Source organism: Astyanax mexicanus, chromosome 1 (assembly GCF_023375975.1).
Source record: "Astyanax mexicanus isolate ESR-SI-001 chromosome 1, AstMex3_surface, whole genome shotgun sequence".
In the NCBI taxonomy this organism is placed as follows: domain Eukaryota; kingdom Metazoa; phylum Chordata; class Actinopteri; order Characiformes; family Acestrorhamphidae; genus Astyanax; species Astyanax mexicanus.
The window spans coordinates 63,092,273-63,108,968 of NC_064408.1; the positions used below are offsets into that span (position 1 = coordinate 63,092,273).

Consider the following 16,696-nt stretch of genomic DNA (forward strand, 5'->3'; position numbering starts at 1 on the left):
TTACTTTACTGTAAAAATCTAAGGATGTCTATATTAAAACCTAATTTGCTGAGTATAAAAATCTCAGGAAGTGTTGGGTATTGCACAGATGCTCACAAGGGGGATGAGCATTTAAATGTAACGGCCAGTATTCAGTGATGTGTACACTGTTCCTTTAAGAGACTCTTACGCCAAGTGCGCAGGCATGTGTGTAGCTAGCTGAGAGCGTAGTGTGTTGTGCTATTTCTATGGTCTGGATCAGGTAAAAAGTTAGTTTTCACCCTCTGTTTGGTTTGGTATCATTATCATGAATGCACACGTTAACATGGTGCATTGTGTCTACCCGTGTGTTTGTTTGCATAAGAACAAATGTCACCAATATTTTAGCCAGTCACAATATGACCAGTGCATCAATGATTGCACCTCTATTAACAGTGTGGACTCCAAGAAGTGCAAATTATTAAAACAAACATACATCTCACTAATTATTATTAAATAATAAGGTGTAATTGCATCATTACGCTATTATATTATCATTATATCAGTGATACAAAATGGTCTTCAAATGACAACAATAATCACTGATTGCAATTACTTCTTGGACAATAATTAATATGTTGTTAAAAAAAAAAGAACAAAAAAAAGGTGAATGTGGCAGACATAGTTATAATGAATCAGTTGATCTGATTTTGCTATTTATAGGTATATGTTTGAGTAAAATTAACATTTTTGTTTTAATCTATAATCTACAGACAACATTTATACAAAATTCCAAATAAAAATATTGTCATTTAAAGCATTTATTTGCAGAAAATGAGAAATGGCTGAAATAACAAAAAAGATGCAGAGCTTTCAGAACTCAAATAATGCAAAGATAACAAGTTCATATTCATAAAGTTTTAAGAGTTCAGAAATCAATATTTGGTGAAATAGCCCTGGTTTTTAATCACAGTTTTCATGCATCTTGGCATGTTCTCCTCCACCAGTCTTACACACCGCTTTTGGATAACTTTATTCCCTTACTCCTGGTGCAAAAATTCAAGCAGTTCAGCTTGGTTTGATGGCTTGTGATCATTCATCTTCCTCTTGATTATACTCCACTCATCATTATTAAGTGGTCTCTTATTTTTTCCAGAGCTGTATTGTTCCTCATTTTAAAAGCACGTATACATGAAACACTCCTGAAAACTGCAATATAAATGGGTGGATCTAAACTGCAGTAGGCTGAGGAGGGGAAGATATCTAAATAAGCTGATTCTTATCAAAAAACTATAAATGTAAAGAGTATGAAGTGTGTACCGTGGGTTTCTTGCCCTCCTTGAGGAGGGTCTTCCTGCGTAACACTCCCTGAACAGTCACTGCTCCGGGGTACAGGTGCACTGCTAACTCCTCTGACTCTGCAGAGCTGCAGGAAGAATAAAAGAAGAGCAAAAAAAAAGAACATATACAATCAGTTATACTCCTGCATGAAGTAAAGGAAAAGGGAGGGATTTTGAAACAATGGGAAGATCAAGCTCTCATCCAACCCAGACTCATGATGTCAGTTATGTTGAACACATATTGTGTATATTGAGTTACACAGAATGTACCTAATGTATTCAGCAAACTGCACACATGTACTAGGGGTGGTCAAAATAGAAAATAAAATGACTATAATTTTATGCATCACAAAATTTTATTATATTTTAATATGAAAACACTAAATTTGTTGCTCTACGTCCAATTAGACTGGACAGCTGCACAATTTTCAAGACACATTCAAGATACAAACTAAACAGTGCATCAAAATGCCCACCTCTAGTAACACATGCTTTCTTATTCTAATTACAAATACTTAATAAATAAATAAACTGAGAGCCTGGTATGAATGACTGCATGTCACTCTCATCTCAACTCTAGATTTAGATAATAAACACTCATTGTTTAAAGCAAACACACACACACACAAAGGAAGCATAATAAGAGGAAGGATGAGGCAGAACCCACAGCGCACAGCTTTGATCTGGAGAAAGAGTGAGTGAGAAAACCTCTCAAGTGAGATCTAAAGAGCAGGTACAGCTTTAATATTCAGTTCATTCTTTATGTTACATGTCTTTTGTCGCTATCTGAACAAAACCTTGTGTCTGCAAAATGGAAAATAGGGGAAAAAACATAACTTTTAACTTAACTTTAAATGAGAATATATGCTATGTTGTCTTAGTCTGATCTTTTAAATAACAGGACATGTGGGTTAAGCCTGCCATGAACCGCAAAGAACTCTGAAAAAGCTTGTTTTAAATCTGTGTGTACAGAAAGCATACTCACACACACGCATGTCAATCATGTTCTGTATCTGCCTAAACTCCACTGTCATAAAAAATGACTTTCTTCACTCATAAAAGGCAGAAGGTGTGTAAAAGAGGTAAAAAGGCTGTAAGCAGAGTGGCTGCTCCTGCAGCAAGCTGAGATAGAATTACCAACACCCACACACACAGACACACACCTTCAGAGAAGCCCATCACCTAGAGTCACTGCAAAAATACACCTTCTAGCACCAGTATACACAGAGCGCGCAGCTAAGTGGTCCAAGTCCACAAGGAGGGGGAAGGACATGGAGAAGAGGGAAAGAGAAAAGGACAGAGAGAGAGAGAGAGAGAGAGAGAGAGAGAGGGAAGCAGAAGAGCGCCTCATGGTGACAGCCATTACCTGCTGGGCCTCAGCCCTCCTCTGCATGACATGCGGCCCACTCGCGTGACTGGGCCCAAAGAGTGGTAGAAACGAGTCCTGTAGGGTGTCAGTCATAGCAGTATATTGATCAGTCGCAACCATCACACTCACACTCACTCTCACATTCACTTTTACACTCACACACAAACACACAGCTGTTAAGAGTCTGGAGACAGAGGTTTCTTAAATGTCTTAACCCTCTATGGCAGGAGCTGGCAATAGGCGGTCCTGAATAGGAGCATTAAAACATCTGGTCCGTGAGTTTGTTTAAACTATAATGAACAATAATGAATTAATGAATTGAATTAAAAAATCGGGCGATCCCCCTATCTCTCTGCGCTCAGTGTGACTTTAGATTTAGCTTGTTCTTAGGTTCCCTATCTCCTTATAAGGTTTTTTTTTTTTCCGGCCGTGTCCCAATTCCAAGCTGTAGTGTATTGGACCACCACCCTGACGACACAGGTTCAATGCCGCGTGAGGACTGGTGTGTTCATTTTTTTTTTTTTTCCTTGGTTTTACCTGCTTTGAGATCAACTGTTCTGCAATTGGGTTTAACAACCCTCTAGGGTGGAGAGCTACTAGTCTGAAGCACTCCATCCCATTACACTTTTGGACACATTTTGGAAGATATCTGGCTAGCGACCAAACTTAATTGCAGACCCCTGCTTTGTGTTGCCCTTAATGTTGCCCTCAGGCTACAAACCAAATGTTTGGTTATTACACAATTCCATAGCGTACCTTAATTTTTTATGCATTTATTGGTTTATTTATTTGTTACAAGGCATATCTACATCCAATAAATAGCAACAAACAAGTAGGTCATAAATGAAAAGATATATCGGTATATGTGCAAGAATATGTAAAGAAGTATATTTATTTGGCAGTTTACATTTTTACTATATTCTTGTTGTAAACTTTCTAAAACAGTTTTTTTTTTCAATTGTTGCCCAGGTAGCTAGAACAACCATGCATGTTTTGTGTGCTCCCTTGCTCTAATTCATTGGATCTATCTCTTATCAAAAAAAATAAGTATAGAAATGTATATTCTATGTATTTATAGGGACTCTGAAACTTTTAAAATGTATTTTTTCAGAAAATATAATTCATGCCATAGAGGGTTAACTAAGCATGTTATCCTTATTCAATATTAATCTCTAAAAAAAAGTCACAATAATAAACTAGCACAATCTAATTAATAAAAATATATATGTTGTTCTGTTCATGCCTTTTACTGAACACATTGAGCACATATACAAAGTGCAGGCTAAAAAAGGAAGAGAACTCTTGAATATAACCTGTAGAGCCTGTTTAAGCAGCAATCACCCCCACCAAATGTTTTCTACACCTTCAAATAAGATTTGTGTAACACTGAGAAGAACTGTGGACCGTTCAGTCATTATGCTCCTCCATATGCTTCAGTTTATAACAGCCTTCTTCAAGTGATGCAAAAAGAAAGTCAAGGTCAGGACACTGAAGGCTATTTAGCTTTGTAAACAGTCATTAAATCAGACAGACATTCATATACTTTTACTAGCCTACAATTATTTGATGTGCTTAATAAAATACATGAACGGTACAGTTTTTTGTGTGTTTAGTTTAGTTAGTTGGTGCTATAATTTAATGTTTTTTCTATATTTATATGTATTTTCTTCTATAACTGCGACTTCCAAAGAGCTCAGTTCAGTTGTCTGGCAACAGAATCTCCAAAATGCACAAGAACAAAACATTGCTAAGGAAGCTAAAGTTTTATTTATTAACTATTTTATTACATCAATTATATATATATATATATATATATATATATATATATATATATATATATATATATATATATATATATTTATATATATATATATATATATATAAACTTAATTTCTTAATAAATTTCATCAATTTTCTTTTTTTTTTTTAGTTTTTTAAGTTTTTTTTTTTTAAATCTCATTTATGAAGAAAAAAAAAACAAAAAACTTTTGGGTGCCTCCAAGCTTTTAACAGGCTGTGTATAACGTATTTCTCATACTATAAGGTGCACGATCAATAAACATCTGGTTTATGGTCTATTTTCATATACATAAGGCGCAACAGATTATAAGGTGCATCATGCGACACTAGTAAGGAACAGGTGTGTCACCATATTTTCCTTCTAATTTCGTTTTAAATATAAAGCTAAGCTAAGTTAAGTAAACACAACTTTAATTTTTAAAAATAAATATTTTAAAGTCAAAGAAGCACTGGATATTATTCTTTTACATTTACAGTAAGCTTAGATTTTTAGTTTTTTTTTTTAAGAAAGCTCATTTATGAAAAAAACTTTTGGGCGCCTCCAAGCTTTTAACAGGCTGTGTATACATCACAGGAGAAGGGTCCATCTTCTCTTTTCCTGGTTGAACAAAACCTTTAAAACAATAACAGTCACCCTCTATCATACCACAAACTCTATGGTTAAACACATGGTTTCATGCAATGCAGAGAGTAAATGAAGATTTAAGGCATATGGTGTGTAGGAGAGTTGTTACAACAAAACTCAAGAGACTATTACCCACAAAGGAGTATTGCTTTAACAGCACTGCAGGGCTGCGCCTCAAATATCCTACTCAATCCTGACGATTAGGCAAAAATCTTAAATTTAAGTGGTCTAGTACATGGAGACACACACACTATAGAGGGGATACTGTGGTCAGATGTTGCACTTTATAAACAGAGGTTGCTAGGGGAAAAGAAAAAAAAAACACTTGTGGGTGAATTTCACATTCAAGCTTGTGTATTTGCATCTGTACTAAATCCTCAGAAACAATGATGTAAAGCATCCTGTGGATAATTATGTTTAAATATTTCTGCAAACACACAATTATGCATGACTGTTTCAACAGTAACACAAATGCTCTGTGTATTATATAGCTCACAGATAAACAGATAAATTGACCAATTATTGTTGAAACACATGATGCTCATTTTCATGTAAAAAGTCTTCAAACTGTTTTTATTTCACGTTCACTGGACCTTAGAGAAGAGGGTCACAGGACTGACTGGGTTATGTAAGTACTCCATATGCTATATGCTTTAGACTAACGTGCCAGGCACATGTCTATTTGTGGTCATGCATGTGTGGGAGTAAAAGAGCATGACAGTGTGTGTGTGTGTGTGTGTGTGTGTGTTGGACAGAGAGAGAGAGAGAGAGAGAAAAACCCACCTCTCAAAAGCAGGCCAAGACATTTCTTCACTCAATTCAGAGCCTTCACTGCTTCCTAAAGCCACGATTTTGCAGGAAGAGAGAGAACTAGTTAGCCTAAGCATGCTTTATTTGTGTGTATGTATTTGCATGTGTTATTATCCTCTTATTATTTAACTGTTCTTCAACTGTAAGGACCCACAGGACCACCACAGAGCATGTGTTATTTGGGTGGTGGGTCATTCTCAGCACTGCAGTGCTGTAGTGACACGATAATGGCATGTTAGTAGGTGCTGTACTGGTATAATAGATCAGACACAGCAGTGCTGCTGGAGTTTTTAAACGCCTCAGTGTCACTGCTGGACTGAGAATAGTCCCCCTACCAGAAATATTCAGCTCATAGCATCCTGTGGGTTTGTTTAAAAATTCCAGCATCTACCGCATTTTTTTGTACTATAAGGTGCACGATCAATAAACATCTCGTTTATGGTCTATTTTCATTAACATAAGGCACACCAGATTATAAGGTGCATCATGCGACACTAGTAAGGAACAGGTGTGTCACCATATTTTTCTTATAATTTCCTTATAAATATAAAGCAAAGCGAAGTTAAGTAAAGACAACTGTAATATTTAAAAATAAATATTTTAATGTCAAACAAGCACTGGATATTAATCTACACAGAATCCTCTCCTGAAAACTGTTTATTTGGGTGAGTAAAGTGCTTCCGTTTATTTACAGTAAGCTTAGACTTCCAGATTTCCACTAAGGCTGGGTGCAACAGAATTAGCATTAGCAGCAAACCTCTAGCGCTTAGCGGATAATGCTAATGCAGCTCCAGCAGTGCTAGCTGGAATTAGCGGCAAGCTTCAGGCCGATAATACTCACCTCTAAATGAAAAAAAAATTATTTCTGAAGGGGGCAATAGCTAGCGCTTAGCACGGTTAGCGGCTAATGCTAATACTGCTCCAGCCCTGGTGCTGGAAAACTAAACTGAAACTCCTGTATAACTCTGTACTTCAGCAGAGTGGCTTTACTTTTTATAACCTGACTGGTAAAATTCATACATAAGGCTTACCGGATTAAAAGGCAAACTGACGATTTTCGGGAAAATTAAAGGATTTTAAGTACGCCTTATAGTGCGAAAAATACGGTACTTGTAGCAGAACAACGTGCATTAACATATCAGTGTCACTGCAGTGCTGAGAACTACCCAGCACCCAAATAACACCTAATGTGTGGTGGTCCTGTGGGGTCCTGATCACTGAAGAACAGGATGAAAGGAGAATAATATAGTATGCCGAGAAAAAGATACAGAACTACAACCTGGAATTAGAGCTTAGAAGATGAACAATGAGTAAACGATATATAAACAAAGAGGCAGTCATAATATTGTGACTTGACTTTTTATATATTTCTGGTTACTGGAGATGGCATCTACATTTAAAACAATTTATTAATGCATTTATATATATGCATGCGTCTTACCCAGCGAGATGCCGCTGGACAGGGTGGAGCTCTCGGCTTGGCCCCTTGTGGGTGTATGGCTCTCCAGCACGCTGTCATCCAGCAGGTGTCTGGACCCAGCATTTGGGAATGTAGCGCTCTTAAACTCCACCGTGTTCATCTTATGAATAAAACTACAAGCACAGGACAAGCAATGGATTTGAGGATTTGGAGAAAACAACTACACAGAGTTTCAGTCACAGTTTAGTAATATTAGTAATTTATCTCTTTTTTTCATTACACTCATCTGTACACAGTGTGAGATGGCTCAGTAGAATTAAAAAAAGATGTTGCATTTGAATCAACTGCACTATATAGGGTTGAATGACAGGAAAGGAAAAGGAAAAAAAAACACAAACATGTATTATTATCAAGCCATATTAATAGCAAAATAAAAATAATAATAACAATGAAATAAAAAAAAATGAAATAAAATAAAAAAATGATCAAATGACCCAAATTGTGCATTTGTAAAGGGCTGTGTGGTTAATCTAATTCATTTGTTTAATCAAGTTCCTGCTGCAAGTTTCAAAATGGGATAATAGAGATTGTAAATCTTTACATATAGAAGTGCCAGAGTGAATCTAAATAGATTTATGATTTATGTGGCAGTGATTTAAATATTTTTCCTTAAATGAAAGTTTCTATGTAAGAACTAGAGATCGTGATGGAGAATCGCTCATATATATTGTCACTGTCCAAACAAGTAACTGCATTTCTGTCAATGTTTTGGTTACTAAACAATTAGAACAGGCAAACTGTGTCAAAATTTCTCGATGGACCAATAGAAACACTTCAAAATGACCTAAATATATTAAGAATATTGTGTTTTTCTTTTTCTTTCTTTCTTTCTTTCTTTCTTTTTTTGTTACAATATTGCTCAGCCCTACATTAGGGTAAAGTTTAAGTGCAAATTCACTCCATATAAATATCTAACATTTCAATCTTCATACTAATTGTTGCATTATATTAAAATAAGTGATTTCGGTATTATTACAGTTGCTACACTTCTGATGTTCTAGACCTTGCTTGTATGTTAGGTTAGCTAGTATAAGGTTAAAACTCCATCTGTAACTCCACCTCTTTTATTGCAGAAGTGTCAGTAAGTGAGCTTCCGAATAGTGTCGCTCTCATTGGTGGCCAAGCTGGTGATCAGCCCTGATTTCCTCCTTTCTACCCTCGACTCCTTCCTAAGCCCTGCATGCTGCTTATTAACCAACCCTCTAATACACTGTAAGAATGAGAGAACTGCTAACACTGAGGGTTGATATACTCATGTGAGGTATAGGGTACAGGTGAATGACACTCACTTGTATCCCAGGCTGTGACACTTCCTGTGTCCGTACGGGAGAAGGTTGCGTGGGGAAGGTGGTGTGGGTGGGACTTTGGGTAGGGCGCCTTCGGCCATGTTGCCACGGCGACCGCATAACGGCGAGCCGGTGGCATCAGGACCTGATATAAGAGCATAAAAAGGCAAGATAAAGTGCACTACTGGTTTAAAGTGCGTTTGTGTGTGTGGAGGTAGAGTGTGTGTACACCTCGTTAAAATGAATGGATTTATGGATGCCCTTTTCCTTACCTACAAGGTCTTCTCTAGAGGCAGTTGCACGGGGGGTGCTGGTGGCTGGCTCAATCTTTAAAGACAACCTGAAAACAGTGCAGACATGGGCTTTACAAATCCAAATCCCACACATTCATGTAGAGGAGGAGGTCCACTAAAGAAGGTTGCTACACTAAACACTTACTTGTAGTTGTCGTCCTCCACAAACTTCTGTAACTCCTCGATGTAGTGAACTGAGTTAAGATAGTTCTGGACGTGAGGCAATTCTGGTATATCTAAAAGAGGAAGAATAAAGAACGAACAGATTAACTCTGATTAAATCTGAACTGTGGACACATTCAAAGATTCAGGGGTTATTACTAAGGCTGTACATCAGCAAGAACTTTTAAGCAATTCAAGTTAATTTGATTCAAATATTAGAAAAACCAGCATTTGCCTTTAATCTGAATTAAAAAATAGTTTACTATCTATTTATGTAGATCAATGGGATCTTAAGACAGAAGAATACAGAAGAGTAAAAAAAAAATCAATAATATGTTTTAGTCTCCTAAGACCTAAACCGAAACAGCAATTGTGCCCCTTTGAGCAGTATGGCTAATCTAAAGTGCTGCTTCAAAACAAAGTAAAAAAAAAACAAGCATTTACTGTATTTTCGTTTCAATTTCTCTAATGTGCATCAAAACTCTAATGTGTTAAACTCTTCTGACACCATAAGGTGACAGCATAAAGGCCTCATAAGAAGACACCAGGCCCTTGTAGAGCAAAATTTAGTGTCTAGACAACCCAAAATGTGATGTCCACACATGCGGACGCCAGGACTATACAGCATTTATACAGCATAAAATAATATGTAACACATTACATCACAAAACTTTACATTCTTACACCCATAGTAACCTCTTTGATCCAGTTATTAACATTTAAACCTACTTGAAACTACCTTTATTGTCATAGTTAAGAAGATATTTTGAAATGTGTACCACAATTATGTGTCTATTTAGATTTACACTATTTGGATTGTGGACATGCGGAAATGCATAGAATTCCTCACAGTGTCCAGATGAACAAACCCAGCCCTGTTTCCTTTATTAATACTGTCACTTGTACTCAAGTACAAAAACTCTCACTGCAGCTAAACATTTTAAAAATATATATTTTCAGCACTTTAAACTATGGTAATTACCAAAAATTAAACATTTCAAAAATGGTCAGTGCGCCTAATAATCGGGTGCGACTTATGTATAAATTTTTCCAGTCAGGTTGTAAGAAGCAGTAGAGCCACTTTGTTACACAGAAGTTTCAGTTTAGTTCTCCAGCAGTATTAGCATTAGCTGCTAACCCCACTAAGCACTAGCTCTTACACCATTCAGAGGTGAATACTATCGGCCTGAAGTCTGCTGCTATCCCCGGCTAGCACTGCAGAAGCAGCATTAGCATTAGCCGCCAACTGTGCTAAATCTGTTTAGATTAACATCCAGCACTCGTTTGACTTTAAAAGATTTTTTTCATTTTAAGAATCACAGTTTTGTTAACTTGGCTTAGCTTTACAGGTCCTGCTGAATTAGAAGGAAACATGGCAGCACCTCTGTGTCTTACTAGTGTTGCATAATGCATCTTATAATCCAGTGCACCTTATGTATGAAAATAGACCAGAAAATAGATGTTCATTGATAGTGTGCCTTATAATCTGGTAAACCTTATAGTGCAAAAAAGTTAAACAGTATTAAAGGTTAAGCTTGAATGACTCAAAAACTTAACTCAAGAGTGCCCCAAATACTATACACTATATGGAGAGAATTGGGACACAGCCCTTAATGATTGAATTTAAGTGCTTCATTTAGTTCCATTGCCACCGGTGTAAATTCTAGCACAAAGCCATGCAGTCTGCCTTGTGCACTTGTATACGAAAAATGGTTGTTTCTTTACAGAGCTCAAAAGTGTGATACTGTAATAGGACGGCACCACTACAACAAGCCAGTTAGTGAAAGTTCATTCCTCCTACATATTCCACCATCAGCTGTAAGCAATATTACAGAACAGTGAAAAAATTCTCCTTTGTCTTTGTAATTCATAAGAAATTCAGATATTTAAGTTCAGAAACAGAGCTACACACCATATTCACAGGATCTCTGGAGGTCTGAGATGATTCTCAAGATGTTGTTCATCAGGTTGGAGCGCTGCTCATTCTCCAGAATGCTGCCGGTGGAGGGATACGCTGAGTCGATGTAGGTCAGATCAGACAGGTACATACCTAAAGAGGACAGAGAAACACAGAGAGAAAGGTCAGTTTACACTCTCTGCACTAGTGTTGTTCTTTGAGCACAATGCTACGCAAACAGTCTCCAGCTGCGGCATCTTAACAGAAAGTACACCGGGCCAGCAGGGTCATCCCATTCCTGCCAAACACACCACTTCCTACCGCGCTCAACAATCAGCCAAACACACACAAACACATTCCATTCCCATTAAAGTGCCATAATGATAGGTTTCCAGTCTTCAAGGTGTCGCACAGTCCAGTCCAGCTGTGCATGTCTCACAGAATAAACAAATGGAGGAGATGAAGACATGTGTCTCCCTCTTTCTCTGCTACAGAAAAAAAAGACTCCAGCCCAGAGGAAGTAGAGTAGATGGATTGTCGTCTTTGGCTGTGGGGAAAACGCTTATTTCGCAAAGGATAAATATTTGAGCGTATTAGGAACATTATGACTGAAAACATTAACACTAAAAAGAAGAATGATGGACTTTGGGAGAGAGGGATATTTTTCAAGGTGCCACTTCAGACTACAGGCTTTCGTCTTCAGGAAGAAGTGATAGCAGGAGCGGACTGGAACACATTACTACAGTCTAATACATTACTATCACTGTTAGCTTTAAAAAGAGCCTGCACATTATCTTAGGAACATTATTCTGTCTATAGTCCTTCTCAAATTTTACAAATATTATCCTACATACATACATATAGCTAATCTGTAAATAAGATATATATATATATATATATATATATATATATATATATATATATATATATATATATATATATATATATATATATATATAAGAAAAAATAACAGGCCACTTAAAAATGATGAGTTTCTTTAATTTTACCAAATTAAAAACCTCTGGAATATATTTAAGAGGAAGATGGATGATCACAAGCCATCAAATTGAGCTGAACTGCTTGAATTTTTGCACCAGGAGTGGCATAAAGTTATCCAAAAGCAGTGTGTAAGACTGGTGGAGGAGAACATGATGCCAATATGCATGAGAACAGTGTTTAAAAACCAGGGTTATTCCACCAAATATTGATTTCTGAACTCTTAAAACTTTATGAATATTAATTGTTTTCTTTGTATTAATTGAGCACTGAAAGGTCTGCATCTTTTTTGCTATTTCAGCCGTTTCTCATTTTCTGCAAATAAATGCTCTAAATGACAATATTTATTTAGAATTTGGAAGAAATGTTGTCAGTAATTCATAGAATAAAACAGCAATGCTCATTTTATTCAGACATATACCTTTAAAAAGCAAAATCAGAGAAATTTCGTTTTTTTATAGAAAAAACGTATACATTTATAGAAACATACAAAGTGTAAGAAAAAAAATAACCTTCTAATAATAATAACCTTCTAAAGAATCTATAATTTTGCACCATTTCTATTTGATCAATAATCCAAAAATGAAAAAAAAAAATTTATAATAATACTATAATACTGATCAGATGAAGCACTTCATATTGAAATACTTTCACAGTAACATACCACCTGAGAATTAAATAAATCATTTCATCTTATCAAGTTCAATTACGTTTTAATATGAACATTTTATTCACAGTTTGTTCAATTATTGAGACTTTATTACATGTTTAGGTTATTTTTGTGATATTTTTGTGATGCATTATTTGGAATCAATTTAATTTTAGGCTAATTCCTTGTAATAGCTTATTGCAAAGAAGTTAATAGTCTTCATGTAAATGATTTGTTATAAATTATTAAATTGTTAAGAACTGATTGAAATTTCATGTTAATACTAATGGAAAATCATTACAATATTAGGTTCTTTATACACTGGTTTGTTTTAACAGTAATAATGTTTTAAGTTATATTTTTGCAGTTTATCACAGTCATCTCACTAACCCCATTTAGGAATTCCTATAGTTCACCCTATTTTTCACTCTGCATGGGGATTTTCTCATTCTTCAAACATCTGGAAAAAACATTTCCATTCTGACATCACTCATTAAAAATATCCTTTAAATAACTTTTTACAGTTGCTGAGTTTAAAGAGTTTTTGCACAGCCGTATTTAGCTATAAGAAGGCCTAATTAACAGGAAACCCCTCACACGAGGACTGTAATGCAATAGTCTGTGTGCTTTCTAATTTAAGACAACTGTGTTGTATCAGTGAAGGGTTACATCATTAGTAATAACAGCATTTAGGAAAAGAGGAAGCAGGCTGTTAAAGAGATGATGACATGGTAAATGAAGGACTGAGGCTCAGAGAGAGGAACTCATTTAGAGTCTTATCATCTGCCCCAGTGATCAGACTGATTAAAAACAGAGCGTGCGGGGGCCGGGTGTTCTGTATCTGTCATTGGAGTGTCATTCAGTGAAAAAGTGAAAACTGAAGTGAAATACTAACTTAGAGACAAGCTTGACCAAACAATGCCCCTTCAGAAGCAGTGTGCTCTCTGGCCATGACTCAGAGCTCTGCCTAGTATAGATCTGGCTGTCTGCTCATACCTAAACACTTAACCTGACTATGTACCTCTGAGAGACACGCACGTGTGCACACATACATTACATAGTGTCTGCGTGCACGGAAAATCCCCCCGGCTCTAATCAGCACTACTGCGCAGTCAACTGCAACAAATCAGCACTACCCACTAAAACACAGCACACACACCTTCAGCTGCAATTCACTTCATATAGCAAAAAATAACTATCCCTAACCTCACTCACATTACAGAGAGATAGAGAGAGGCAGAGACAGAGAGACAGATTGAGCTAGAAAGAGGAAAAAAATAAAAAAAATAGATAAGAAAGAACCAGGAAAGACAAAGAGACCAAGAGAAACAAAGAGTCAGGCAAAGAAAGAAAGGGACTGTAAGAGAAAGAAAAAGAGAAAGAGAGAGAAAAGGAGAGCTTTAAACAAGAGAGACAAAAAGACAAAGAGAGACAAAGAGGCCATAAGAGACTGAAACAAAAGAGAAACAAAAAGAGAAACATGACAGACAGAGAGAAAGAGACGAATAGAAAACTTGACAGACTGAGAGAGAAAGAGACAAAGAAAAGTTGACAGACAGAGAGAAAGAGACAAGGAGAAAACTTGACAAACTGAGAGAGAAAGATAAAGAGAAAACTTGACAGACAGAGAGAAAGAGAAAAAGAAAACTTCACAGACAGTGAGAAAGAGACAAAGAAAAAACCTGACAGACTGAGAGAAAGATGAAAAGAAAACTTGACAGACTGAGAGAGAAGGCAACATATAGAAAACTTGAGCGACTGAGAGAGAAAGAGACAGAGAAAACATGACAGACTGAGAGAGAAAGAGACAAAGAGAAAACATGACAGAGAGAAAGAGACAGAGAAAACATGACAGACAGAGAAAAAGAGACAAAAATAAAACATGACAGACAGAGAGAGACAAAGAGGCTGTGAGAGACTGAAACAAATAAACAAACAAAAAGAGAAAACTTGACAAACAGAGAGAAAGAGACAAAGAAAACATGACAGACAGAGAGAGAGACGAAGAGACAAACAGAAAGATAAAGCAACTGTGAGAGAGAGAGAGAGAGAGAGAGAGAGAGATTTAAAGAGGGGATGGGAGAGATACTGTAAAAACAAACAGACAGATAAAGAGAAACAGAGACAAAGACAGTGAGAAAAAGACAGAGACAAAGAGAGAGAAACAGAGACAGAGTGCTGTCTCTACTCAGACCACAGTTTGGACATTAGAGGACTTTTTTCTGCACTCTCTCTCTCTTTCTCTCCCCTCTGTCTCTGGGAAAGAAGGACGTGATTGAAGGGAGAGCCGTAACTTTAGGAGGAGTCAACTTCTTCTGGCTCTGTTTCAGCCTCAGTTACATCAGAGGAGTACTGGGGCAGTCCAAAACATTAAAGTTGAAGGGGGGAAAAAAGAAAAAAAAAAAAAGGGAAAAAGCCCTGACCCCCACACCCTCTCCCCCTCTCTCTCCCTCTCCACCACCTCTCCTCCTCCATCCCTCCTCCTCTTCCTCCCTTTCTCCTTCACCTCCCCAATCCTTTGTGAAAAGGCAGAGGCAGCGTCCGAGGGCGGCTCAGTCTCCAGAAGGCAGCAGCTGGGAGTTGCAGAGCGATGCCGCGGCTCCAGAGCTGCTGAAGTCAGAGACGAGCTCACCGCTGGATCTCTGGAAGCAGGGGGGTGGGAAGAGCAGGGAAGGGGATCCAGCCTGGAGCTGCTCAAGAGAGGAGGCCTCAAACGTGGGACATGAGAGTCAAGCACGGCCCTGAGGACTTCCACACAACTTCCAACTGCAGACAACAGCCGAGTCCACAGAACTGATTCAGCTCAGTGTGTTCAATCATACAAATAGACAACAAAGCAAACATACAAACAGCCTTGGGGGGAAAAAGAAAGGTGAGTGTGAATAGAATACAATTTTTCCTTTTCTTTAACATGAGATTTATATTCTTCCTCACTTACTAACTCCTATCTCTCTCTCCTTTCACTCTTTCAGTCCTCTCAACAGCTGCGGCATGTCCTCAGGAAAGCCTATCTGTCTTTCCTCTCCCTGCTCAGCACATGCTGTAGTGTTTAGCTCTGAAGGTTGACTTTGCTCCTGGCCGGCCGGCCGGCAGGTCAGAGAGTCTAGCAGTGGCCCTGAACAGGATTATGCCAGTTACAGAGCCTGTGTAAACCAGTGGGCCAAAACTGGAATGAGTTCAAAGCTGCAGGGCTCCTCTGAAACGTCTTAGAATAACAACAGAAGCTATTTGGAGAAGCTATTATTCCCCACCACTGTACGGAGAGTCGGTGGGTAAAGGGCTAACAGCTGGATAAGAGGGTCTGTTTTCATTACTGAGCGTAAGACTAGAAGAGTTCTCTGCAGTCTCTACAGGGTTGGGGTGCAGAAAAGCTGCTCTACAGCAGAACTGAAGATGCAATTAAGAAAGTCAGTGTAACCACAGGTAGAAGAATGATGAATAGATATGCAGTTATGTCAGTTACGTCAGCAATGTGTCAATAACAGGGTTGTGAAAATTCACAAATGTTATAGATATTGAGTCAGATTACTTTATAATGTAATTCTTGGAGCTTATAACAAAAGCAGCCTACATCCCATTTCTTTGTTATAGACTAAAAAAAGAAACGTGCTTCCAATATTTCTTTATAAGCAACTATGTTACAATTTAATCATGACACATCTATATTACAAATATGGAGCATCTTTCACCAATATCTTTCTAAGGATTTTCTTATATTTGTCAGAACAGAAAAAGTCTACATTCAAATCACGCTTTTAAAATTTATATATTTTTCACAGCTCTGGTCTTATAATAATTGAGATGTTTGTTAATGTAAATTGAAGAAATTTCAATTGATAAAGCAAAGGTTGCTGTCAGAGTCTTTGTAAAATCAAATACAGTAAGTGAATCTTAGACAGTATATATTTTTTTTGTGTATAAAACATTTGTTAAACAAGGCCTAACGTTCTTTAAGGAAACATAAGTGGTTCTTCTATGGCATCACTCAAAGTTCCATTTGAAGCACACTCATTTTTAAGAGTGTCAGATGA

The 16,696-nt window shown here is 37.1% G+C and overlaps 2 protein-coding genes across 6 annotated transcripts in view; one reads left to right on the forward strand and one right to left on the reverse strand.

Annotated features, from left to right (window-relative positions):
* Positions 1-16,696, reverse strand: part of ralgps2 (Ral GEF with PH domain and SH3 binding motif 2) — a 197,616-nt gene that overhangs the window by 13,991 nt on the left and 166,929 nt on the right. For 4 of the 5 annotated variants that reach the window (XM_007259487.4, XM_007259485.4, XM_022664788.2 and 1 more), the window contains 8 exons: positions 11,036-11,173; positions 9,107-9,197; positions 8,941-9,008; positions 8,672-8,813; positions 7,344-7,495; positions 5,876-5,930; positions 2,665-2,742; positions 1,279-1,384 (listed from right to left, as the gene is read on the reverse strand). In XM_007259487.4, coding sequence (XP_007259549.2) covers positions 1,279-1,384; positions 2,665-2,742; positions 5,876-5,930; positions 7,344-7,495; positions 8,672-8,813; positions 8,941-9,008; positions 9,107-9,197; positions 11,036-11,173 — 830 coding nt within the window. The remainder of the gene's footprint in view (positions 1-1,278; positions 1,385-2,664; positions 2,743-5,875; positions 5,931-7,343; positions 7,496-8,671; positions 8,814-8,940; positions 9,009-9,106; positions 9,198-11,035; positions 11,174-16,696) is intronic. The other variant, XM_022664795.2, reaches the window with a different exon arrangement.
* The window catches only part of angptl1a (angiopoietin-like 1a), a 47,516-nt gene continuing 45,997 nt past the window's right edge, over positions 15,178-16,696 (forward strand). Inside the window, exon 1 of the mRNA XM_007259484.4 lies at positions 15,178-15,537. The gene's annotated coding sequence lies outside the window, so the exon portion shown is untranslated. The remainder of the gene's footprint in view (positions 15,538-16,696) is intronic.